We start from the raw sequence: 24,983 nt of genomic DNA, 5'->3' as shown, positions 1-24,983 counted from the left end.
TTTGGGATGCTAACACATCTGAATTTTATATACATGGTTTTGGTGTATAATTTCCTTAAGAATTACCTTGTTCTTTACAAATATCAATTTACTTTATTAACAGGGTGAAGCAGTTCCAAGCATTTTATATGGAAGGACTGTGTTTCTAATGGCCCACAAGGAGAAGGCCTGAACATGTCCTTCCCCTATTTACACCCTTCAATGGCTCTCTGTTGCCCTATAAAGTTCAGTCTCTTTAATGTGGCTTACAAGACCCTGGATGGCTGGCCCCCTCTTGCCTACCTCAGCTCTCTCCTCTCCTTCAGCTCTACACCCCTGGCAGACATGGAAATCCTTGCAGAGCCTATGAACCCCTCTGTCTCTACCCACCTTGAGGCTTTGAAGATACTTCCCAGCTCTCCTGGTATCCTACTTCTCATCTGCTTGTTGGGCTTCAGTGTAGGCCTTCTTTTTTTCTGTGAGGTGTGGCCTTCAACCCTCAAGGTTGGGACTGTTGCCTCCTACCAGAGCTGATGGCAGTTCAAATTCACTAGCTAATTTCTACTTGCCTGAATATTAACGACTGGACATAATCACCATTACAAACAGAATTCCTAGCCAGGAAAGACTCAGCACCTTAAGGAATAAAGGACTGTGCAACATGTTCCTGTTACAGGGCAGACATTGAACAGCTATGAACAGCTGGACAGCTGTAGGACTCAGCTTTCTTAGATACACAAAGTAAAGTCCAGAGAGACAAATCGTCAAGCCACATTCACTGGAACTTTAAGAAGTCCTGACACTTGTGGAAGGCTTAATGAGGTACCTATTTCTTTTCAAGAAAACAGTAACATGACAGTCACACACAAAGAAGTGGTCAGGAAGGGTTCTGGGAGTTCATGGATCAAATCCTACAAAAGTGTCATTCCCCATGGGATAGTACTTCCTATACACAATCCAGGAAAATACTGGGCAAACTAACTTACGCTAAGACAGGAGATGTAGTCATCATCTTCAGTTTATAGGTGAGAAAATAAGAGGCGCAGTGGCCAACTACCTTGCTCAAGATTATCTGAGCAAAGTAGGAAGGCCAGACTCCAGAGCCCATGTGTGAAGCACCACAACTTGCTGCCTCTGCTGCCATCTTTTCCTCCTCCTCCTGACCATTCTACCACCAAGAGTGACATGAAACACCTTCCAGATTACCTGTGTGCCCACCCATCCCACATGTCAGTCTGAGCTCTGCACACAGGACACTGTTTTAAAGCTTGGGAGGAAGGTCTTCATTTACAAATAGGAGAGGCACCATCTCCCACACATGACCTGGCACCTGCCATCAGCTACAGCACAGAAGGGGGACTGCAAAAATGTCTCTTGAACTAAATTGAGATCAGCTGAATGAAAGGAAATAGTGTGTAATCTGGCCATGTTTTGGGATTTCCTAGCTGCCAACTAACATGATTATTCTCTCCAAGAAGAAGCTAGGTCTATGCCAATACCCTTGGCTATTCTGTTAACTTGCCACTAGCCTGCAGTCGTTTAAATGAGGAAAAGAATACCAAAAGGCAGAAGGAGGGAGAGGAACAACGATCAGCTATAAACTTGTCACTTGAGAGGAAAAGTAGACTAGAGTGACAAGGTTACCATTTAACCAACAGCAATGGCACACTGTTTGAACTCAAAGAGGTCTTTCCCCAAAATAACCTTTCTGCCAATGAGAATACTAGGTTATAATTTACATTTCGTTTTGTGCAACAAATTCGAGTGTCATAAAAATGGTTAAAAAGTCTTCCTATGGTAGCTTTCTCTAAACTTTTATGAACATCTGCCACATTCATTTGAAGTTTAAAAAATCCTGGCACATATGCAAAGGCATAATAAGGTGCCTATAGCTTTCAAGAAAAAAATAACAAGCCAGTCAAAAATAAGCCTTTTGCTGAATTGCCAGTATGAAAACTAGAGTAGGGAGAGGAGATGGGCCTCCCCAGTTCCTTCCTTACAGAGCTCTCCTGGGCCACAGGACCATGGTTCCTCCTTAAGAATTCAGCTTGTGTTCTTGTGGGAAATCATAGAGGAAGGGGACTGAGCACTGATAGGCAGAACAGAGCTACTTAGACCCATTCTGTAAGCATGGTCCAAGCTGAAGTCCAGATCAGCAGACAGAATCAACATTTGGTAAGGCCGGCTGGCCAACGCCCACAGGAAACACTTTTTGTTCAGAAAGCTGGCTCAAGGCTGGGGCAACTTCCGTTTTTGTTTTTCACTTGGTGCTGACCACACAGGAGGTTGGCACAACAACCTTAGTCAGTCAACAGGACTAAGATCTAGCTTGGCCAGCACTTCCTGAATCCTGTAACTTAAAGCCCTGCAAACACTGGACAGGCTTGCACCTAGTGCTTCCAATTGTAGTTTTAAAACATATGCATACCTTTCATTGTATGTTTTACATTAAAAGGCTTTACTTTATATTACTTACAATCATATAAAAATAAAAAATTTACATTTCTCTTTAACTAAAATGGTGGCCCAGGGCTGAGTGCAAATAGTGAGGCCAGTTGGAGGGCTTTCACATGTGCTCCAAAACACAAGTCTCCACGCACTCACTCCACCCTTCTCAGAAAGCTGTGGCTTAGCTGGGTGTGGTGGTGCACATCTTTAATCTCAGCACTCAGGAGGCAGAAATAGGAGGGAAGCTGTGAGTTCAAGGCCAGCCTGAAATTGCAGGGTAAGTTCCAGGTCAGCCTGGGATCATGTGAGACTCTACCTCAAAAATAAATAAATAAATAAATAAATAAAAATAAAAAAGGAAAGAAATCTGTGGCTTAGGTGTGCCATCTGTGTACTCAAATGCTGAGGCCACCCTAATGATTGAAGCACAGTCTTGGTCCCCACGGAATCATCACAATCCATGGGAAGTGGAGAAGGACAGGAAAGCATTCAGCCATTATTTAGAGCAATGAGAGATGGTAATGAGATGAAGAACTTCCTGGAAGAGCTGGAGAAGGGCAGATATGTGGGGATAGGATAATTTAGAGAATGGCCCAAATATCAGCTGACATGTGCTCTTGCAGGGATCAAGCAGAAGGCTTGCCTCGGAGAAGCCATAGAAAACCTGGAGGAAATGCAGGATGAGAATGGAAAGTGGGCCATGGAAGCACGTGGAAGGCAACTCATTCCATGGGGGACTTTGGATTAAATCCAAATTGAACTTCTAGCAGGATCCAGTACAATGCTTGTAATACACAAGGCTCATGTTTTGTGACCAAATCAATGAATATAGCTTTGCAAACATCTGAGAAAGCAAAGGAAAAGTGTCAATGAAGATAGTGAGGAGGGAACAGGGTAGGACATGCTCTGACCTGGTGAGAATTCACTGTGTAAATGAAGAAGAGGAGCACTGGGGGCCTATGTAGGCAGAAGAGCCACTCACAGGACTTCAGGAATACCAGAAGGCAAGTAGAGTGCTCCATGTGTGTTTGTGTCTGAATGTAAAAGTATATGTGCACATGTGCAGATAATAAACTTAGGGAAAGGAGTGTGACATTTGTAGTATACCTAGGTAGAACTCCATTGGTTCCTTAAACTTTGGACCTGACACCCAGAGAGGGGCAGAGAAGTATTACAATTACAGCTGAGCATTATCAGCTTTGACTTGGGTGGCTGAAAGAAAAGGTCTTCAGGGCTGGAGAGATGGCTTAGCGGTTAAGCACTTGCCTGTGAAGCCTAAGGACCCCGGTTTGAGGCTCGGTTCCCCAGGTCCCACGTTAGCCAGATGCACAAGGGGGTGCACGCGTCTGGAGGTCGTTTGCAGAGTCTGGAAGCCCTGGCGCGCCCATTCTTTCTCCCCCTCTATCTGTCTTTCTCTCTGTGTCTGTCGCTCCCAAATAAATAAATAAAAATAAAAAAAATTTAAAAAACAAGAGGCTGGAGGGCACACAGAAGAAAGGCAAGCCATGGTGAGATGCTTACAGAATGCAGAAGATACTGGGACATGGGAAGGGTCTGGAAAAGCCTTGATGGAGCAGACTGGAAGGCAGGAGGAAACTCTGGGCTCTGATAGACCAAATAGTCTTTAATGCTTCAAACTCTACAGCAATTGGCATGAAAGTCCATTAGAAATCATTCACTTTTAATTTCTCATATGGGAGCTTTGAACAGACACCCAGACTTAACAAACAAAGGTAAAACACAGAAGCAATCTTTTCAATCTGATCTAAATACATCATCCAAGATAGTCCATAAACTGTGTTCTGTATGTGCTTAGGGCTGGGTGATGACAGGGAGGGACTGTTAACAGAATGTAGGAGCCACATGGCCGTCCTGTCAAATTAGAAATTTGAGCAGATTTCTGTGGTCTATTTTGATCAAGATTTTCAATGTCAAACAAACAGGTTTTTCGATAACCAACTTGTTTCATTTTCGTAAGCACAATAGCACAGTGTGCAACAGTTAGTGGAGAAGCAGGTGGTCCTCGTCGACGTGAAATGAAGGGAACAGAAGAAGAGAAGTAGCACTTCCTTTAAGACATGCAAAGCACCATTGCAGGCAGGCATGGCTATAGATTTCCTTTGAGAGCATATCCTGTGCCATGAAGGCAAGCTGACCAGCCCCACCCTATTCTGCTCCTGCATAAATGTCTGTTCTCTCCTGAGGAGCAAAAGCCTTTGGGGGTTCAGGTCTACAATATGGGGCACTTATAAAAGCACAGAAAAGTCCTGTCAGGCACTGCTGTCTAATTGGTACAGCCACACAGAAAGCAATCTGGCATCAGATTCATAGCTTTGACCAAGCATTTCTATTGTAGGGCTTTTATGCTAAGGAAATAAGTCAGAATGCAGATGAATCCATGCATAAAGATTTTTTACTCAAATGCTATTTATAATAGTAAAAAAAATTATAAACAACCTAAATGTCCAACAGGAAGAAAATGGTTCACTTGTAGTATATCCAAATAGTGGGAGTGATAGGTAGCAAACTGAAAATCATTGCTGCTGAGAGCAGATGAAAATGAGGAAATTTTCATGCCACAATGTTAAATAAAATAAAGACATAAAATTATATATATCACATATCAGTTATGCACATTATATATAGCATGTATTCACAAAGACTAGAAGGAAGAATAGTAAATGCTAACAGTGGTTCAATCTGGAATAATGTCATCATGGAAAATTTTATTTTTATGCTTCATACTTCTATATACCATTTATATCACGTTTCCTACAATGAAAACATTATACTGTTACAGTGGTTTAGATAAACATCATTATAAAAAAAGAACCATTTCCCTTCTCTTGTTCAAGTCCTCATGAAACCTTTCCTCCTGCCTCTCTGACCCTCACTTGTCCTCCAGGAAAATCCACCATCTCTAAGCAAAGCAGGAAAGCCCAGCACATAAGAGATAGAGGTAAGGGCTCTGCATGTCTGCATGAGGGATACACACAGTCAGTTGCTTGGACCCATTCCTGTGTTCAGAAATGTGCATCTTGAAAATGTATCTTTCCAGCACACAAAGCAAAACATACCCCCACATCAGGGATAACAGGGATGGGGGGGTAGCCAACTTACCTCCATTAGACTTAAATGGATTCCTATGAGGTAGGGCATAGGAGCACTGCGAAAAGAAACAGAGACACACAGCTGCTTTAGTGTCTGGTGCTTCTGACAGAAAATTACAGATGGTTCACTATTTGGAGAAAAACTGTTTTAATAAACGTATGCACAGTTACATTTCCTTTCACAACAAAAATCTTAATGTGACATTTTGTTCCCAAGCCTAGAAACTTCAGAAGAATTTCAAAATGCAGGCAGCACTGGAAACAGTGTGGAGAGCAGGAAGAGGACCAACATCACTGTTGGCCAGCAACTCACACAACAATTGGGTGATTATACAGCTTCAGTCATCTATCTTCTTCCCCCTTCTTAATCATCATTTTATTAATTGGCTTATAGGCTAAAGTGCACAGTAAAGACAAGAAATTGTATATATAGGAAAGGGACTCTTCTGGCCAATATTGGAAAGACATGAAATGCCTAAGTGTGGAGGATTATGGACTCAACCTGGCATGCTGATATCAGAATGAGATAAAATACATATTAATTGACTAGTGGAGGCTTTGAGCCAAATCAGAACCATTGTCACAACTCTTTAACAGGGTTGCATGAAGGTTACACGCTTCAAAGAATGATTCTTTATTTACTGTTTTCTTCTGTCATCAAGATTTGTCTGTTCTGACTGAACACAGTATTTGGAGGGCCACCAGTAAGTTTCTCCATGCCATGGCGCACATGTTATCTGATGGGGTGACAACAGAAAACACCACTGTTGACTGCTTCATTCACAGAGCAACAGGTCCATTTGTGGTGACTGACCCGAGGATAAGATATCAACGCCAATGCTTTAAAATCTGTGTGTTCTGGACTGGCTTGATCCTTCCTTTGTTTTCAGGAGTCTCTCTCTCTCTGTATGTGTATGTATACATGCTCAGTTATGATGCTAACTTCCAGTGGTAAATATACTAGTAGTTACATGAAAACCTTTAAAAAGTCACTTTTTCTAGTTCATACAATGACCCCCATTTTACAAAAGAAGAAATAAACTAAAGGAGGTAACTGGAAAAAAAAAACAAAACAAAACAAGTAAGTAGTAAATCTGGGTCCTGACTCCAAAGTCTATGTATTTTTTTCATATGCTGCACTATGATATGGAACCCATAGTCCATAAGCTCGCTCCCCATACCTTGTCTTTTTTGAGGGCACAAGTGGAAGGCCAAGGAATAGAGAGGACAGGGTAAGGAGGGGAGGATTGACAACTTTTCCAACTGTCTTTTAAAAAATTATTTTATTTATTTGAGAGAGACAGAAAGGAAGAGGCGGATAGAGAGAGAAAGAATGGGAGTGCCAGGGCCTCTAGCCATTGCAAATGAACTCCAGATGAATGCTCCACCAGGTGCATCTGGCCTATGTGGGTAGTGGGGAATTGAACCTAAATCCTTAAGCTTCACAGGCAAGCACCTTAACCACTAAGCTATCTCTCCAGCCCCCATCTGTCTTTCCAAGTGTGTAATAATACATCCTACAACATATGCAGACAAGCTTTTTTTTTCTGTTGTTGTTGTTTTGTTTTTTAAATAAAATGAGAGGTAAGACACCTGGCTTGGATTGAGGTATTGTTTCTCTTGAGCTAATGGAAGAGTCAAAGTTGATGGACAAGAGTGGCTCTTTGGGGACAGAATAGTGGAAGCAATGGAATGGAAGATATTTGCCTGCCACAGACTACTAAGGAGTTTAACTTTTATCTAGAAAGTAGTGGTGAGGCAATGAAGGTTTATAAACATCAAATGACCACTTAGAATTTGTTCAAACATTTAAAAAATGTGTTAATAAAAAAATAATACTAAAAGAACAAAAAGACAGGACATATTCCCATCATTACTATTTAACAAATAAAATTCTTCAAGCAAAAGTTAAAAATTAAAATTAAAATTTTTTTTAAATTTTTTTATTTTCATTTATTTGAAAGTGACAGAGAGACAAAGAGGCAGATAGAGAGAGAGAGAGAGAGAGAGAGAGAGAGAGAGAATGGGCGAGCCAGGGCTTCCAGCCTCTGCAAACGAACTCCAGACGCGTGCGCCCCCTTGTGCATCTGGCTAACGTGGGACTGGGGGAACCGAGCCTCGAACCGGGGTCCTTAGGCTTCACAGGCAAGCGCTTAACCGCTAAGCCATCTCTCCAGCCCAAAATTAAAATTTTTAAGGAAAATTTCTCTATAGCCAGGCCCATGCTTCTAATACCAGCATTCAGGAGGCTGAGGTAGGAGAATTGTAGTGCATTCAGGGCAGCCTGAGGCTGTATACAGACAGTTCCAGGTCAGCTGGGCTACAGTGAAACCCCATCTCAAAAACAACAGCAACAACAAATCATTCTCCAAAAGAATATGAAATGTACTCCTTACAGCATCCATGTACTTCAGAGTCTGTAAAACAGACTTGAATGCCAGCAGCACAGTCTGAGAAGACTTTGTATTTCATAACAGCCAAAGAAAGAACCATATACCAACTACAGTCAAAGTGGACTTCTTTCTTTCTCTGTCTTGTTTCTCTTCTTCTTCTACTTCTTTTTTGGTCTTTCTTTTCTTTGCCTGTGTTATTTGCCCTGTGATATTTTTACCCTTAAACTGTAAAGTGTAAACTACTAGTTCGGCTGCCAGCTATACAAAATGCTCCAACTTCCCAGTGCGCCTGCCTCTGCTGTCCAAGCATTTCCCAGTGTACACAGAAATGAATGTTTCTAATTAACTAGCTTCAGGAACACGACAGCTTCAATGTCAAAAATACAAAGTCTGAACCCCGGCAGGAAGTCTTAAGACTGCAAATGTCTCATCTGGTGGAATCTCGCCTAATGTAATGAAAGGAAGCAGGAAGAGCGCAGAATTCCAGAAAAAATGGCCACTCATTAAATGTGTCCAGAAACACAGTTGACACAGAGGGACAGCAGTTCAGGTCCACACTGTTTAACCAAATTTCAACTTTTCAAGCTCTTATGTTCAAGCATACAACTGCCCAATGACCATGTGTTTAATTAGAGTTTCAGAACTGAAATTCCAACAAAGGAGTTAACATAAAGAAAAATATTCAAACTGAGAAAAAGGTGAGAATAATATCTACAGCCTAAACTGTATGTATAATTTAACCACAGGCTGTTATCTATGAAAGAAATATTTTCTAGAAACTTAAGTATCTAAAAACTTAAATATGTCCTACAATGACACCAAGAAATTGATGGGAAAAAGGCCTTACAAAAGTGACTATAAATGTAAGAAGGGACAAAGCAAGACTCTTTGGATATTTTTAGGTAGATATGTTTTTAAGCCCAATAATTTTCCAAAGAGTAATTATAGCCTATCACAAAAAAGCAGTTTCTTAGCCAAGTATTGTTTAGGACTGTAGCAGCTCTGTATTTAGAAAATATTTAAAATACATTTATTCTGAAACTATAGCAGTTCCATGTTTTGTATGAATGTAAATTTGAACAAATACCTTTTATATTGTCATCATTTGCTTACAAAGCCTGAAATACTTTACAGAATCAACACTCTCCTTTCTTTCTCACTCTCCCCACACCCCCTTTTTTCTTTTTTCTGAGGTAGGGTCTCAGTCTTGTCCAGGCTGACCTGGAATCCACTATGTAGTCTCACAGTGGCCTCAAACTCACGGAGATCCTCCTATCTCTGCCTCCTCAGCGCTGGGAGTTAAAAGCGTGCACCACCATGCCCAGCTAAAATCTATACTTTCATTTTACAAATATATGATTAAATATTCTAATCTGGGAAGAAGAAGAGGAGAAAAAAATGCAAAGCTTCTTTAACATCTCAATGTTTTAAGTACATAACTGAGTAATTTTATGTTTGCTCTGAAAACAATTCATATTTTCTACATACCTCTGTGATAATTGCAATAACCAATTCATCTTCTTGGAAACTTTTTTCATCACCTTTTCATTATAAAAATAATTTTTGTGGTGGGAATCACCTACCCATGATTATATCCTTTTCTAATATCAATCTACATTAATGGTTTCAAATCTTTGACATTAGTAGTATATATTTTATTTTTTTCTCATTGTCTAACATTTTTTCATTATTATCTATATTTGTGATTATTTTAAAGGCTACATAATATTCCATCAAGTATGGAGATATCCTAAGTTTCTGATACTCTCTCCAAAGTCAGACAATAAGTTGCTTGTAATTGTTCATTATTGTAAAAAACATTGTGGGATGGAGAGATGGCTTAGTGGTTAAGGTACTTGCCTGCAAAGCCAAAGAACCCAGGTTCAGTTCCCCAGAACCCACATAAACCAGATTTGCAATGAGAGGAGGCCCTGGTGTCCCTATTCCCTATTTTCCTTTCTCTTTCTTTCTCCCCTACCCTCACCAAATAAATAAAAAAAAGGCTACATGTTAGCTTTCTTTTATAAAAAAAATAAACAATGTAATGTAAACAAACATTTTCAAATTTCCAGATAGGAATTACTCATCCAAGGGCAGGACTGTGTTTGGTTGTTACATTCTGGCTAGATGTTTCCAAATGGGCAGTGCCTGTACCATGGAGATCTTTCAGGGTTGCTGCAAGGATAAGAGACAATATATGAGGTGCCTGTCAAGTCTAAAAGGGTTCAAGCCCATGGTGACTGGCACCATTAGAACTACTCTCTTTTCACTTAGAAAATGGTTTCTAATTGTTCATGTTTTTTGAGCCTGGTTCTTAACTATGTAGCCCAGGATGGTCCAGAACTCACTATGTAGCTCAGATTATCCTCAAACTCATGGCAATTCTTCCACCTCAGCCTCCTTGAGTGTCAGGATTCTAGGTATGCACCACTGCACCCGCTCAGACAATGCTTTCTTGTTATGTCTTGGTTCTGAAGGACACCTGGCAAGCAGCTGATGAGGACAGTTATGATGTCTCAGGAACAAGGGCAGCTGACATGGATTGCCACTCTGTACTCTGATTCTTAGGCACACAGTCTCCACTGAATTCAGTTGGGTTGTGTATCATGTCTTCCAGAGGATGCATTTCCTCTTTATGACACCTGTCCCCTCCCCCGGCCGAGGTAGGGTCTACCTAGCCCAGGCTGACCTCTCAGGAGGCCTCAAACTCACAGCAATCCTCCTACCTCAGCCTCCTAGTGTAGCACACCCAGCCTCTTTATGTTGCACCATGTTGCACTCACCAGGATGGCTGGCCTGTGCCTAAGCACTGGCTAAGATTACAGATGCTATTGTTACAGATTGCCATTATATATAGGTTCTGGGGATTCAAAGTCAGGTAATCACACTTGCTAGGCCATCTCCCTAGCCCCTTTCCTACTTATTTTAAAGACTAGAGGGAAACAATGAGTTGTTGCTTTCTGACAATGTAGTGTGACACATAAAAAACTCTCTTCTCACTCATAAACATACATTAAGAGGAAAATATGGCAAAAATAGATTTTGCAAGCTACTCCTAAAACCTTCAAATGCAGAGCCTGACCCATCTGAATCATTTTCTGATTCAGTCATCAATGTCCATGTTTTCCCAAAGAAAACTAAGTCACAAAACAAAAATTTACCGACTAGCAAGCTTTCTTCCTGGTTGAGGTCTTAGAAGAGCTTGTTTATTGTTCTTTTAGAAAATATGAATGCAGATGTACTTGTATCCCTAAGTTCTTTGCTCAGTGCCTGGCAGCAGTCACAGTGACTTTATGTTTCAGTGCTGAATCATAGTGCCGTTTTGAAGACATTTTAAATGGCAATTAAACAGTACACATGCAGAACCAACAATGCACATAATTAAATTAAAGCATTGGGTTGGAGAGATAGCTTAGCAGTCAAGGTACTTGCTTGCGAAGCCTAAGGACCCAGGTTCAATTCCCCAGTATCCACATAAGCCAGATAATGCACAAGGTGGAATATATATCTGGAGGGTTTTTTTGTGTGTGTGTGTGTGTGTGTGTGTATGTTTTGTTTTTTTTTTTTTGCAGTGGCTGGAGGCCACTGGCATGCCCATTCTCTATCTGCCTCTTTCTCCAATAAGTAAAATTTATTTTTTTTAAAACAAGCAGTGATAATAACAGTGATGACCCAGCTGGTACTTAGGTAGGCTATGACAACTGTGTCACAACTGCTGTGTGGCTGACAGTGATTGTAGGATGCCATCGTACATATGTGGATAGCAGTGTCAGGAAATCTGCACTGGGCCTTTGTTCTCTGGGAATTATTACACTACCTGACTTCCTCAGTTACATCCTGGGAGAGTAAAAGATACTCTTTCTTCCTTTTCCCCTGCAGAGGAAAGGGGTTCTGTTGCTGGTGTCAAGGCAGTGACAATATATGACCTTTACCTGAAAAGTATCTTTATTTTGAATCCTAAGAAGGAAAGGAACTAATAGCATTGAGTGACTATAATCCGGTCACTTCTATGCATTACATATGTAATTCTCAAGGAAACTCTGCTATTGTCCTCATTTTCAGCAAGGAAACAGACTCAGAAAGGGGAAGTAACTTGTCCATAGTAACACAGTACTAGTGAAGCCATATTTTATTTTTTAAAATATATTTTATTTTTATTTATTTGTTTGAGAGAGAATGAAGCAGAGGAGGAGAGAAAGAGAGAGAAGGAATGGGCACACCAGGGTCTCCAGCCAATGAAAACAAACTCCAGGTGCACATGCCACCTTGTACATCTGGCTTATGTGGGTCCTGGGGAATCAAACTGAGGTCCTTTGGCTTTGCATGCAAGCACCTTAACCACTAAGCCATCTCTCCAGCCCTGATGCCCCGATACTGATATCAGCTTGCAAGCCCAGGCTGTACTCATGATACCAGACACCACATACTCCATACTGAGGCCAAAAGAGAAGGAATGCTGGTGTACCAAAGAGGCTCTCCAGCCAAATCTGCTGTGAACTCAAGGACTGTGATGCAAAGTGCATCTTGTCTACAGCTGTCTATAGCCTGGGCTCATTCCTAGCAACAAACAGGCACACATATGGAGCTGCAGACTTATTAATGGTCCTGCAGTCCCCATTCATTATTACTGCACTTTCACAATTTGTTTAATTCCTTCCCCCCAGATAACCAGCCCTCTTAATTATGTTCCCCTGAGGTGAGCTGCTACTAATTGGAAATGAGTCAGGTGAAATAAAGGAACACAGGCTGCTCAAACACATAATATCCAGCTTCCCTAGATAATGGGGGAAGGAAGGGGGGAAAGGGTCCCACCTGGAGGAGGCATACAGAAAGGAACACAGCCTAGGAATTTGGGAAGCCCACTCCTTTTCTCCCCCCTTCTATACAAATGCACAGTTAGGTTCATCATGTCCTCTTGACATACTCACCCACCCCCTTAGAGGGACACTATCTTCTTACTCAAACGTCTTCCTCAGGCAAAGAAAGGGAAGACCAATTTTCCTCCTTCAGTTCACTATTTTTTGAAGCAAAGAAAGCTCTGAAAAAGACCTGATTCACTTGAGCTAGCCTTCCTTCCCTTTATTCCTCCTTCCTTCCTTGATTTTGTAAAGAACAAGCAAAGCTTGTTTTCCAGTTTTAAATTCTGCTGTAGATAATGAGGTCTGGCTTTGTTTGAGAGGTTTAAGGACAAAGGAACCTGAGAAATATTAAGAATAAAGACCACATAGCACACCTTCTTGATGAACAAATATAACTATGGCTTTGATCTTCTCAGAGGTAAAGAAGAATGCTCTCTGGACTCCTGTGGTGGCCCGTGTGGCACAGGGACCCAACAGCAGCAGCCACTACCAGCTCTGCATTTGCCACAGTGCTAGGCTAGGTCTGGTAAGCATGTTCGCACTGGGTCCTCACGGGAGTGAGAATGGATGGAACCACCATTTCCAAGGTGACAAAACCAGGGCTGAGGGAAACTGTCTGACTCACCTAAGGTCATACAGCTAGACAGTGGCAGAGCTAAGGCCAGAGCTCATGCACACTAGACTGAGGGAACAAGCTCATCACAGCCTAAGAGACTAGTGCTGACATCACCAAGGGACAGAAGTAGGCAGAGAAAAACTGGCTTTTTCCAGCCTGCAACCTGAGGGGGTGCCAAGACTCAGCCTGCAACATTCTGTCTGATCACCCCTCATCTTAGAAGGTCCTTCCACCATAGGAGCTCTCTAGTTCTAAATGTCCCCTGAGCTCTCAATGATGTGGCATCCCTGTAGGCCTTGGTCCCACTCTTCTCTAATGTCTCAGTGGGCTGAGGCTGTCACTTCTCACATCACCCAGGCTTGGGACTGGCTCCTACTGGACACAGAGCGTATGCTAGTCTGCTTGGTTACTCTGGAAGGTCAGTTGCAGAAGAACAAGACAGCTTGTTTCCTCTGGTTTACTGGTGCTAATGTGAAGCACACATCAAACACCAAGGGCTGTATCAGAGCCTCAGGAACCTGTTTTCATGGAATCTTCAAACAATCAAACTGAAACGATTGTTTTATAGATTAAAATTCACAGAAACTTGTCCATGACCACTCTATTAATAGTGATTCCATCCCAGATCCCTCTCTATTTCAGTGTCCCTCACACTGTTCTTACTTAATGGATTCTCTTAACTATTGTGCTACTTTTATCCCCCTAAAGTCATTTGATAATTACACTAAAAAATAAAGTAGCAACAAGATTCATAGCCAGAGCAAAACTACGCTTGCTTTATTGGCTGAAATCAACTAGTATTCTATTTTGTTCTAGATAGGATTTAAAGCAATTTACATGAATATAACGAATACATACCTAAAAGTAGAAAAAGAAATAGGGCCCAAGGTATCAAACAGAGTCATGGTGAGATGAGTATTTGAACTTTATGCTGACATTTGCTGATGGCCACAAATTGTACTCTGAGTCCTTTGGCACCCAATCCCATGGGGTGGGAGCAGGGACAAGATCCTAAGGTAATATGTGAAGCCCACAGAGAAAATAAACTACCATCAGTCCTCATATCCACAGTCCTGAATCCATAGATTTAACCAATTGTGGATCAAAAGTTTTCTGGAAACAAAATTTCAGAGAGTTCCAAAAGGCAAACCTTGAATTTCCTGCATGCTGAGCAGTACGCTGGAAGGGCAAATGATAAACTATGTGCAGTGTGTCCCGCTGTGGCCTCTTACAACGTCACAGACCCTCAGTCTCTCCAGCATATGTAGTCTAAACACTCCTTGCCTCTATCCTGTGCCTTTCTTGTCATTATTCCTTGAAAAATTCAGAACCACAATTATTTACATAGTATTTACATTGAATTGAGTATTACAAGTACTCTAGAGACAATTTAAATATAGGCAAGGATATGAGTAGGGTTATAATCAAATACAACATCACCTTCTGTCCACATATGTACTTGTCCATCTATGGATCCTAGTGTCCAAGGAGGTTCTGAGCAGAATGGAACTACTAATAACTCAGGAGCCTGAATTTTACGTACATTTGTGCATATGCTTGGAGGTCAATGACTTTCTACCTTATGTTCCAGGGTGTGGGGCAGGCTGACCTTTTCATCATTCTGTAGCTCAAGCTAGCCTTAATATCATGGTAATCCTCCTAATTTCAGACTTCTGAGTGCTGCGACTAAAGACATGAGCCACCACACCTGACGTTCTACTTTACTTTTTGGAGACAAGAAAGGTTTCTCACTGAACGTGGAGTCATGGATTTAGCTAGACTAGCTAGCTAGCAAGCCCCAGGGATTCTCTGGTCTTCACCTCCCCAGCACTGGGATTATAGGCAAGCATCACCATGCCTGACCTTTACATAGAGTATAAACTCAGATCCTCATACTTGTGTGGTATGCAATTTATGGAATGACCTGTCTCCCCAGACCAGAAGAGTAATTTCCAAAGGTTCTGGAGACAGAAAAGAGTGAAAAGCACTAGTCTTGGTGCATTTACTGTGAGGTTGGTGTTTTCCATATATTAGCCAGTCAGTTAGTACCCACATCTATCATGCACCACATAGGACCAGGGCAGAGAATGGAATATAGACTACCTACCTGTTCCCTATTTCTAGCCTAGGGCTAGCAGCAGATGAAATAAACAAAGTACCTTATGTGCACACACTCCTGCACGGAGACTTGAGTGTGAAGTGGGGTACATAACAGGAGGTTGAAGGTGACCACATTTCATTTTTGCAGCAATTTCTGTCACTTATACTGGAATCTATGGCTCAAAGAGGTTAAGTGGCTTGACAACGGTCACAACTGGCGAGTGTCATAAAATAATAACTAAAAAGTAGATCTGGTATAAATGCCAAGTTAGGCAAAATTTCTTAGGGGAAAAGGTGTTAAACTTCTTTTCTACTTTCCGATTCAGAGAGGAGGACCCATAAGGAGACTAGGAATAATTCTACACCGGAAGAGGAAGCAGAGACAGCCTCGTTTCCATAAGCAGTTTCAGCAGCCAGCAAGCAGGACCTCCAAGAGTCGTAGTAGAGGTGGGTTTAGGGCTCAGTGTGAGTCAAACTCAGCTGGAGATGGTTGCTAATGGAAGACACATGCACCTCACTGGCAGACAATAAAAAAGGAGAGTGGGAGCTTTAATGTCCTTCTGAACATGGCTCTACATCTCTCTGGTGTAACCTATGGGGGAAGGGGAATAGAGATGCCTTTAAGAGCACCATGCCACTTGTTCCAAGTGAAATGAGGATGAGTTACAAAGATAATGCCAGGATGAAAACCTGAGTGGTCAATATCAAAGCCTGTAGTAGGGTGCTCTTTTGTATCTTTTTCAGGAGGGAGATGGACTCAGAAACTATCAGGAAGGGCTCCATGGCGATTACCATGGGAGCAGAAGTTACTCACAGAGGAAAGGCCAGGAGACAGGCTCTCTATTGCCACAGAGAATTCAATAAGAGCCATTATGGCCAAAGCCAGTTGCAAAAGGGAAGTCTTGGACTGGCAGCCACGAGCAGACCATAAATCCCTAATAGAAATGTAGGAATGAATGGATGTACCAAACAAGAGGAGAAAAAGGAGTATGGAGCAATAAATGTAGAATATTAAAAAAATCAATGCAACTGGTAATAACATTTTTCTCTTTGTGATTTTTCTAACACTAAGATATCCCACATGCTAAGATGCTTAGCCTCCAACGATCTACTCAGCTTAGTTTCTCAGTTCAAATATTTACAGGGAAGAGAGATCCACATTTACCATGATTACTCAGAGCCTAGCACCACATCTTCCTGCTTTCAGAATTGTGAAGGACCAGGACATATGTCCCCAAAGCCTGCCATGAGGTGATGTGCTCCATGTCACAAGCATCCCATGATCTGTGGTTCCTGCCTTCCCATGACCTGTGGTTCCCAGTGACACAGAGCCACAATGACTTTGCTGAAGAGACCACTATACTGTCTCTTACAAGTTCCAGAGTTTTCTAAGTGTGGGATTCAAGCCAAGCTCCAGGCCAGAAAGGAAATGTGTACAGAATGTTATGAGAAATGGAAAACTAGGCTAAGCTCAAAGAAGAAGCAGAAGTCAGAACCAGCTATGTCCAATAAGGGCTGGTCAGAAACTGGGTCTAAGGAAGAAGTAGACTTTTGTCTCTCACCAGCAGGCAGGGTCTGGGAAGGTTGTACTGGCAGTGCTCATCCAGAGGCTTGCATACAACAGCAAGGAGGTGGAGGAGCACTGGGACAGTTAGATATCCTCAATGCACAAGTGGGTAAGCCAACAAGCTGTACACCTCCCAGCCCTAGGCAGGGTCATTCCTGTGTAACATGGATTCTGTCTTCTTTAACTCTGTTGCAGTTTGAAGAGGGTTGTTCCCACTGAAACGCATACTGAGGTTTAATTCTACAATGTAGCACTGTTTGAAGGTGGGGCCCACTGGAAAGTGCTTGGGTGAAGAAAGTCAAGTTTGCATGAATGGATTGAGGACATCTCTTAGGAATTTTCACTCTCATAGGACTAGATTAGCTGTCTCAAGAGCATGCCGTTATGAAGCAACATTCCCTCTCCTGCTTGCTCTATTACTCTATATTCTCTGCACTGCTTTCCTTTCTGCTCCTGCCCTTTCTTCTGCAGGCCCTCAGCGAGACTTGAACAGATGTTAGTGCCATGCTCTTGAAATTTCCAGGGTCTCAAGTCTTTGTATAGCAAGAGAAATGGACGAGGACACCCTGTAATCTCAGTGACATCAAGGAATGATGCTACTGTGGCTGGATGGCCATCGATCTGCTGCATTCCTGGCACCTGTGCTGTGGACCTATTTGCAGAACACACAGCAGGTCTGATGTAAACTGCTTGCTTCTGTAGAGGGTTTGCTGTTTGCTGCATAGCCTTCCCCAAATCTCAAACTATGATGACAGGAATTTATTACTATCCTAACAGCAATGAAGATGCATTCAAAATCTAGTACATCTAGAGTTAGTGGTGATTTTACTTAATTAGAGGTATCTAGGTATCTAACATTCATACAAAAGAGAATTAGATTGCTGGAACATAATCACTCCATTATATACCTTCAAAAGGGTGAATCTTGGTTGGTAAATTAATTTATTTCTTTGTTAAAACTTAATTTCTTAAATTATTTCTCTCTCTCTCTCTCTCTCTCTCTCTCTGTGTGTGTGTGTGTGTGTGTGTGTGTGTGTGTGTATTTGTGCCTGTCTCCATCTCTCATCTTGCTGTCATCAGCAGTGGGCCAGGATTATAGAAGCTCACCACAGCTTTTTTATGTGGGGTGTGGGGACTGAACTCCAATATTTCAGCTTTAGTGATTAGCCCTTTATCTACTGAGCTATCTCTCCAGTGTGCAAGTTACATTTCCATAGGAAAGAATGGAGAATTGAAAAATCAGTTTTCCTACTGTATCCACAGGGTATCTAGCTAAGGATTCCATAAGAATAGAGCACAGATAATGCAAAAATCCCAGTATCTTCTCCACTTCACCTAGCACACAGTTTATTCAGAAATGGGGTACAGTTGCCTCCAAAGGCTCTGAGTGCTTTCCATCTGTGTGCAGCTAAAGATGAAGGTGCATCTTAGTGATGGCCACCACCTGACAACTTCTCTTAGTTGCCTATTATTTATGCAGAATGATAGTTTTAGCTGTATTCCTGGCATGACCTTGCAGGTGAAGAAAATGAGGCTACGTGACTCATTCAAGTCATGTTCAGGAGGACCAGAGATGGAATCTGGACCCAGTACTTTGGCTTCCAACCTTGACTTCTTCCCCATCACTCAGGTTTTCTGTTCAAAACTCAGAGTCAAGTTCAGCCAAATCTCTGTTGATGATTTACTTAGCAATTTATGATTTCCTTTTGTTCAACCAACACACATTTGTGCTTGTGTGTGTATATACTTCATGACCACCAGGCCCACTAGAGACTTTACTTCCTTCTGTAGTCTGAATCCGAAACCCTGGTCTTTCTCCCTTCCTATCCTCCCAGGTAGCCTTTCACAATGGTACCATCCCCTGAGTGTTAAGACCCAGGATGCTTCATAGCTTAAACAAAAATAGCAAAACAAAACAAAATAAACCCCCTTTGTTCTTCCACTCTTGCCTGGACACCTGACTTCTTTGTGAAGTGTGTTTTCTCTTACAGGAATGTAAGTAGGAATGCATGAGTATGTCCTGCAATGTGGAAATAACACACAGCTTTTGTAATTCTTTAATAAAACCTATATAGCCAAGAACTGGGTATATAGAGAGAATTTTAGCCATACTTATTGATATGATCTACTTCCATCTCAGTTGGTTGCTGTGGATTTCAGCTGGATTTTGTTGAATCATTCACACAGACACACTCAAATATATATGCTAACTATATATACAGAATAGAATAGTCTTGACTAATATAAACTCAGAACCTCATTTATAGAGCACGTGTTTGTGTTAGTAGAATTGGTTCTGGCCTTGGACAGGAGAGAAAGTCAGTGCAGACAGGCTCAATGCCCTGTCTCTGGCACCAAGAATATCAACTATTCTACTTAATCTAGCACTGATTATCCTTGATGTGAAACTTCATGTCATCAATGAAGATGATGACTACAGTGATGAACTGGATGTCATTTTACTGTGTCCAGACTGATGTCTCATCAGCCACATAGACTATGCACCCTGCAGTCAGACATACTTAAGAGCTTTGGCTACAAATCCTAGATGTAGAAAGTGTCACAGCTGCGGAGGCCAGCTCAGAAGCCTACACGCAGCACAGGTGAAGAGTCTGCAGCTGGTTAGCAACTCTCTTGGAGTCCCTGAACGCCTAATGCAGAGATGAAGAGTGCTAGGAAATACAACGTATTTTACAAACTCACTTTTCAGTTCAACCATGGTCTCAGAGAGAACTGGGAACTAGCTCTTGACCTGGCTGCTCTTTGCGGAGAGACACAAATGTCTTCATATGTGTCACAAACATTTTATCACAAAAGTATGTTAACATGTGCCTAGAGTAATCCAAATATACAAATTAAGTAGGGGAATTGGTTTGGGTATGTATTTAGGACTACTTCGGAATGAGGAAGGAGAAAAAGGAAAAAACATGGGCAATTCCATATTGGTTTCTATTGGAATGATTTATTAGCAAATTTCAATTAGCATGGTCCCTAGTACATAAGTGCACTATAAATATCTTTTGAATGAATGTATAATCAATGAATAACAACATGCATCTACAATAGGAAATATTTCAATAAAACTAGATGGAGACTCCCCCCGCACACACAAAATCTTGGTGACAGGTACAACTTATTCTCTGACATTATGGAGGATAATCGTAAAGAAAGCCTTAACATCAGGTGGCCTTATTTCTTATCTGTGTGATAGCAGTTAAGTCACTATGTCTCTCTGAGCTTCAATTTCCTCACATGTACAAAGGGGCTAATGATTCCGAGTCTGATTTTGAAGACTTACAATGACTTAGAAAGAGCTTGCCACACATACAGAACTGAATAGATGGTCATTGTGAATCCTACTGCCCCAGAAATAGGAAGGCTTTCCCAAGACTGGCCAGGCTCAGAAATGCACCCAGCTAAGGTAGAGAACATTCTCATTTTCACGTTCAAAGTCAAGGGAATGGCACAGATCTACAGTAGAAAGAAACCAGCAGCACAGCACATGTTTTTAAATATTCATAAGGGCTGGAAATGTCTTACTCCTTTCGTTTTCTCTGCCATCTGCTTTTGTTTCTTTTCTTTTCATTCTTATGCCACAGCTGCAAATGAAAACAACCATACAATAACTCAAGTTAAATAAAAAAAATCAAAATAAAAACAATCTCAGGAGTAAAAAAGAGATGAATTATAAAGTTTTCCCCTGAGCTCAAACGGCAGCAGAAGCAAGACTAACATTTGATGTGAGTGAAACCTCCTAGAGACTAAAACTCACACCCCATACTCACAGAAATGGTGACAAGAGCAATTGTCATTCCCTAAGTGGCATTTGATAACTGACTAATACCTGCGATTCCCACAGCCACGCCTCAAAGTAGGTCAATGAACCCAGGACAAAGACACGATGGGCCACAAGTTAAGAAGATGAGACTTGAACTTCAGCACTCCCTACTCTACTACCCTCTGCCAAAGTGGGAAGGGACATGCAAAAATTAATTTGGGAAATATTTAAGGGAAACTATTTGTACTAAACTGATTTATTCAGATAATTAAAATCTGTGATTATAGCTCTAATTAAAGTTAACTCAGATAATTGGCTGTTGTATTTGTGAATGTGCAATTAGAGTCTTCCACATAATTGCAGGGTGTTCAGTATTATACTTTCATTTATTAAGTACATGCAAACTAGAGCTTTGCTCTGCTGGCCTCTGGGCTACCAAAGGCTATGATACAGCTTTTGGGACCCCTGAGCCCAAGGACCACGACCTGTGATAGGAACAGCAGGGGCTGGACTCAACCCTATTCACCCTGCCTTTGTCCGGAAGTCAATGAACACCTCATCTTCAAGCGCAACATGAGAGGCTGGTGTGGCCTGTGCTGCTGTCCTAAAAACTCCTAGCAGCATGTACCTGAAGAAAAACTGGCAGCGGTGGTCCTCATGTGTTAATTACACTTGCGAAGTCTATTATGCATAGAAAGGGCACCTGCTGGCAGTGAAAATGACTAGAATCCGCCCTTCCTGTGCAGTGAGTAAATTGAGAGTTCATTTCTACAGGAGATAATAGTTTTCAGATTCTACTTTGTGTATCCCCTGCAAGGGGATGTACTTAACATTTAAATCATTTGTAAAGGAACTGAATTTCCCTCACATTTACATGTTTGGGGCTCCTAGCCCTTCACTTAAAATGCTAGTCATCCCTACTGGCTCCAATCACCAAGGAGGAAACTGAACCTGGTGAAAGTCACCAAGCACCATAGAATACAGTGATTAGCACTGACTCAAACTTTATGACACTTGTAGTTTCTGACCAGAGCAGTGGCAGCAGGCTGAGGCTGATCATATTAAGTCTTGATTACAGAATCTGTTTTCTTCCATTGGGGTCTTTCATTTCATCATTCTTACATTTTGCAGTTAACAAAGACACCAATCCTCACTGGCCTGTAATCACCCTCTTTGGTCAGACATCCAAAGTTCTTTCATGAAAATAAGATATGAAGGGAGAGACAGTTATCCTACCACATGGTCATTTCCAGAATGGAGCCTCAGCCACAAAGCCTGTCAGGCATGGATAAACATGGGTGTCTAGGGCTCAGTAGCCTTCCTCAACAAGTCTTCCCTTCCATGCTGGACCTGCCAACATCCCTGTACTCAGCAGGCTGGTACAACAGGCTGGTTCCTGCATGCTGGAATCAGAGATGAAGTGGATAAAGGGACCCCAAATAAGCTTTTGCCACAAATAGCAAAGACAGAAATACTCTGAGCAAACACCATGGGAGAGATGGTGGCCTGAAAGAACAAATGGCTGGGTGGGATAAAAGGTTTTAATCTATAAAAACTATAAATCTTCTTCATCATAGAAATATTTGAACAGGGGCTGGAGGGATAGCTTAGCGGTTAAGGCATCTGCCTGCAAAGCCAAAGGACCCAGGTTTGATTCTCTAGGACCCACATTAGCCAGATGCACAAAAGGGCGCATGCATCTGGAGTTTGTTTGCAGTGGCTGGAAGCCCTGGCATGCCCCTTCTCTCTCTCTCTGTCTTTTTTCTCTGTCAAATAAATAAATAAATATAAATAAAATACTTTTAAAAAAGAAATACATGCTGATTTCCTACCAACTGAAAATATGTAAAAGATCAATAAACTTAAAAAAAGAAATACTTGAACATGTAGAAAATACAAAAAAAAAATGCCAAAACTTCTCTCTTTCTCTCAGCACAAGTCACTGTTAAATGTTTTGCTGTATTTCTAGATCTCTGCCTCTCTGGATATATACATAGATGTCTAATTTTTGTGGTATGTATAACCTATAATTTTTACATGTGTTTATAAAATTGGAATCACCTCACACAAAACACAGCATATGTGCAGGGAAAAGTTATTAAGTTTCTTGAGGCCTTGGTTTTCTTATCTGTGAAGCAGAGCTAATAGCACTAGCTCTGCATGGCTGTTGGGAGAACTGAAGGACATCACAGAGGTAAGAGACCAGCCAGTGGTTGGGGCCTAGGAGACGATCGGCAATAATAAGTGTCATTGCTGGTATTGGGAGGTCATTTTCTTCTCTGTGGTTCTGGATTATAGGTTGCTGATTTCTTCCTTCTTTGTTTCCCTTCCCTCCCTACCCCATTCTCTCCTTTCTTTCTTCTTTCCCCTTATGTTTGCCCCAAGTTCTACCTCCCTCCCACTCTTCCTTCCTGAGACAGAGTTTTGCTATGTAAACCTAAGCTAGTAAACTTCCAATAAACCTCCACTTCAGGTTTCTAAGTATTAGGATCATAGTTGTGTGTCACCACAGTGTTTTTAATTTTTTTTTCAAATTTTTTATTTTTATTTATTTATTTGAGAGCGACAGAGAGAGAGAGAGAGAGAGAGAGAGAGGAGAGGAGGGAGAGAAAAAATGGGTGCATCGGGGCCTCTAGCCACTGCAAACAACTCCAGACATATGCACTATCTTATGCATCTGGCTTATGTGGGTACTGTGGAACCAAACCTGGGTCCTTAGGCTTCGCAGGCAAGCATCTTAATCGCTAAGTCATATCTCCAGCCCTAAGCTGCTAGTTTTTTTAATTTGTGTGTGTGAGCGAGAGAGAATAAATGAGTGCACCAGGGCCTTCAGCCACTGCAAATGAACTCCATATGCATGAGCCCCCTTGTGTGCATGTGGGACATTGCATGCTTATGTCACTGCAACTGGCTTATATAGGACCTGGAGATTCTAACAGGAGATCTTAGGCTTTGCAGGCAAGTGCCTTATCTGCTAAGCCATATCTCCAGCCCTAAGCTGCTAATTTCTAAGCAATCAAACTTTCCAAATAATGTAACTTTATACTTGGACTATATGACTAAGACTTCATCAATTCTCCTACCTTGCTATTCCTGAACAGACACACCCTTGCACTCTGGTGGACAGTCTCCCTAGGAGACTTAAGGCTACACAGAATGGGGACTATGTGTTTCCATGTGGTAGACACTGAAGCATATGCTTTAAAGAAGGGACAAGTGGGATGGAGAGATGGCTTAGTGGTTAAGCGCTTGCCTGTGAAGCCTAAGGCTCGATTCCCCAGGACCCACATTAGCCAGATACACAAGGGGGTGCACACATCTGGAGTTCGTTTGCAGTGGCTGGAGGCCCTGGCATGCCCATTCTCTCTCTCTCTGCCTCTTTCTCTCTCTATCTGTTGCTCTCACATAAATAAAAAGAAACAAATTTAAAAGAAGGGACAAGTGCCTGAAGGGGTCTTGTGCCTGTGAGGCTGTCATGGATGAGGCAAGAGGTTCTCTATGCTGATGGTGTTAGGGGTCATTTTGTGAGGCTGTCTTGGGATATATATGCCACTGCCATCTCTCTCTTCCTTGTTTCCTCCTTTCTTTTCTTTCCTTCCTTTCATTCATTATTTGTTTATTTTTGGTTTTTCAATGTAGGGTTCTTGCTCTGGCTGGCTCAGGCTGACCTGGAATTCACTATGGAGTCTCAGGTTGGCCTCAAACTCACAGCAATCCTCCTGCCTCTGCCTCCTGAATGCTGGGAGTAGAGGTGTGTGCCACTATGCCTGGCTGGTGTCTTTTTTTTTTTTAAGGTAGGGTCTCACTCTAGCCCAGGATGATGTGGAACTCAGTCTGTAGTTCCAATCTAGTCTTGAACGCACAGTGATCCTCCTGACTCTGCCTCCGGAGTGCTGGAATTAAAGGCATGCACCACCACGCCCAGTGATTCCCCCTTTCTTAAATATGCATGGTCCTCTGCTCCCTGATTATCTGCTCAGTCCCACAATCTTTCATTTAAATAAAACAAATGCTATGGATGACAAACATGGTCTCTTTGAGGTACATGGCTGTAGGAAAAGAGACCCTGTAAAGTTGGGTGGTTCAGAAGTTCAAAAAGAATGGCGGGTAAGCAAAGGTCTGGCTTGAGGAAT

The 24,983-nt window shown here is 41.8% G+C and overlaps 1 protein-coding gene across 7 annotated transcripts in view; it reads right to left on the bottom strand.

Annotated features, from left to right (window-relative positions):
* Dennd1a (DENN domain containing 1A) overlaps positions 1-24,983 on the bottom strand; it is a 573,141-nt gene that overhangs the window by 201,638 nt on the left and 346,520 nt on the right. For all 7 annotated transcript variants that reach the window (XM_045142267.1, XM_045142266.1, XM_045142262.1 and 4 more), the window contains one exon: positions 5,548-5,593. In XM_045142267.1, the coding sequence (XP_044998202.1) occupies positions 5,548-5,593 (46 nt within the window). The remainder of the gene's footprint in view (positions 1-5,547; positions 5,594-24,983) is intronic.

The sequence above is a fragment of the Jaculus jaculus genome, chromosome 1 (assembly GCF_020740685.1).
Source record: "Jaculus jaculus isolate mJacJac1 chromosome 1, mJacJac1.mat.Y.cur, whole genome shotgun sequence".
Classification (NCBI taxonomy): Eukaryota; Metazoa; Chordata; class Mammalia; order Rodentia; family Dipodidae; genus Jaculus; species Jaculus jaculus.
This window is presented reverse-complemented; position numbering and strand designations above follow the sequence as displayed.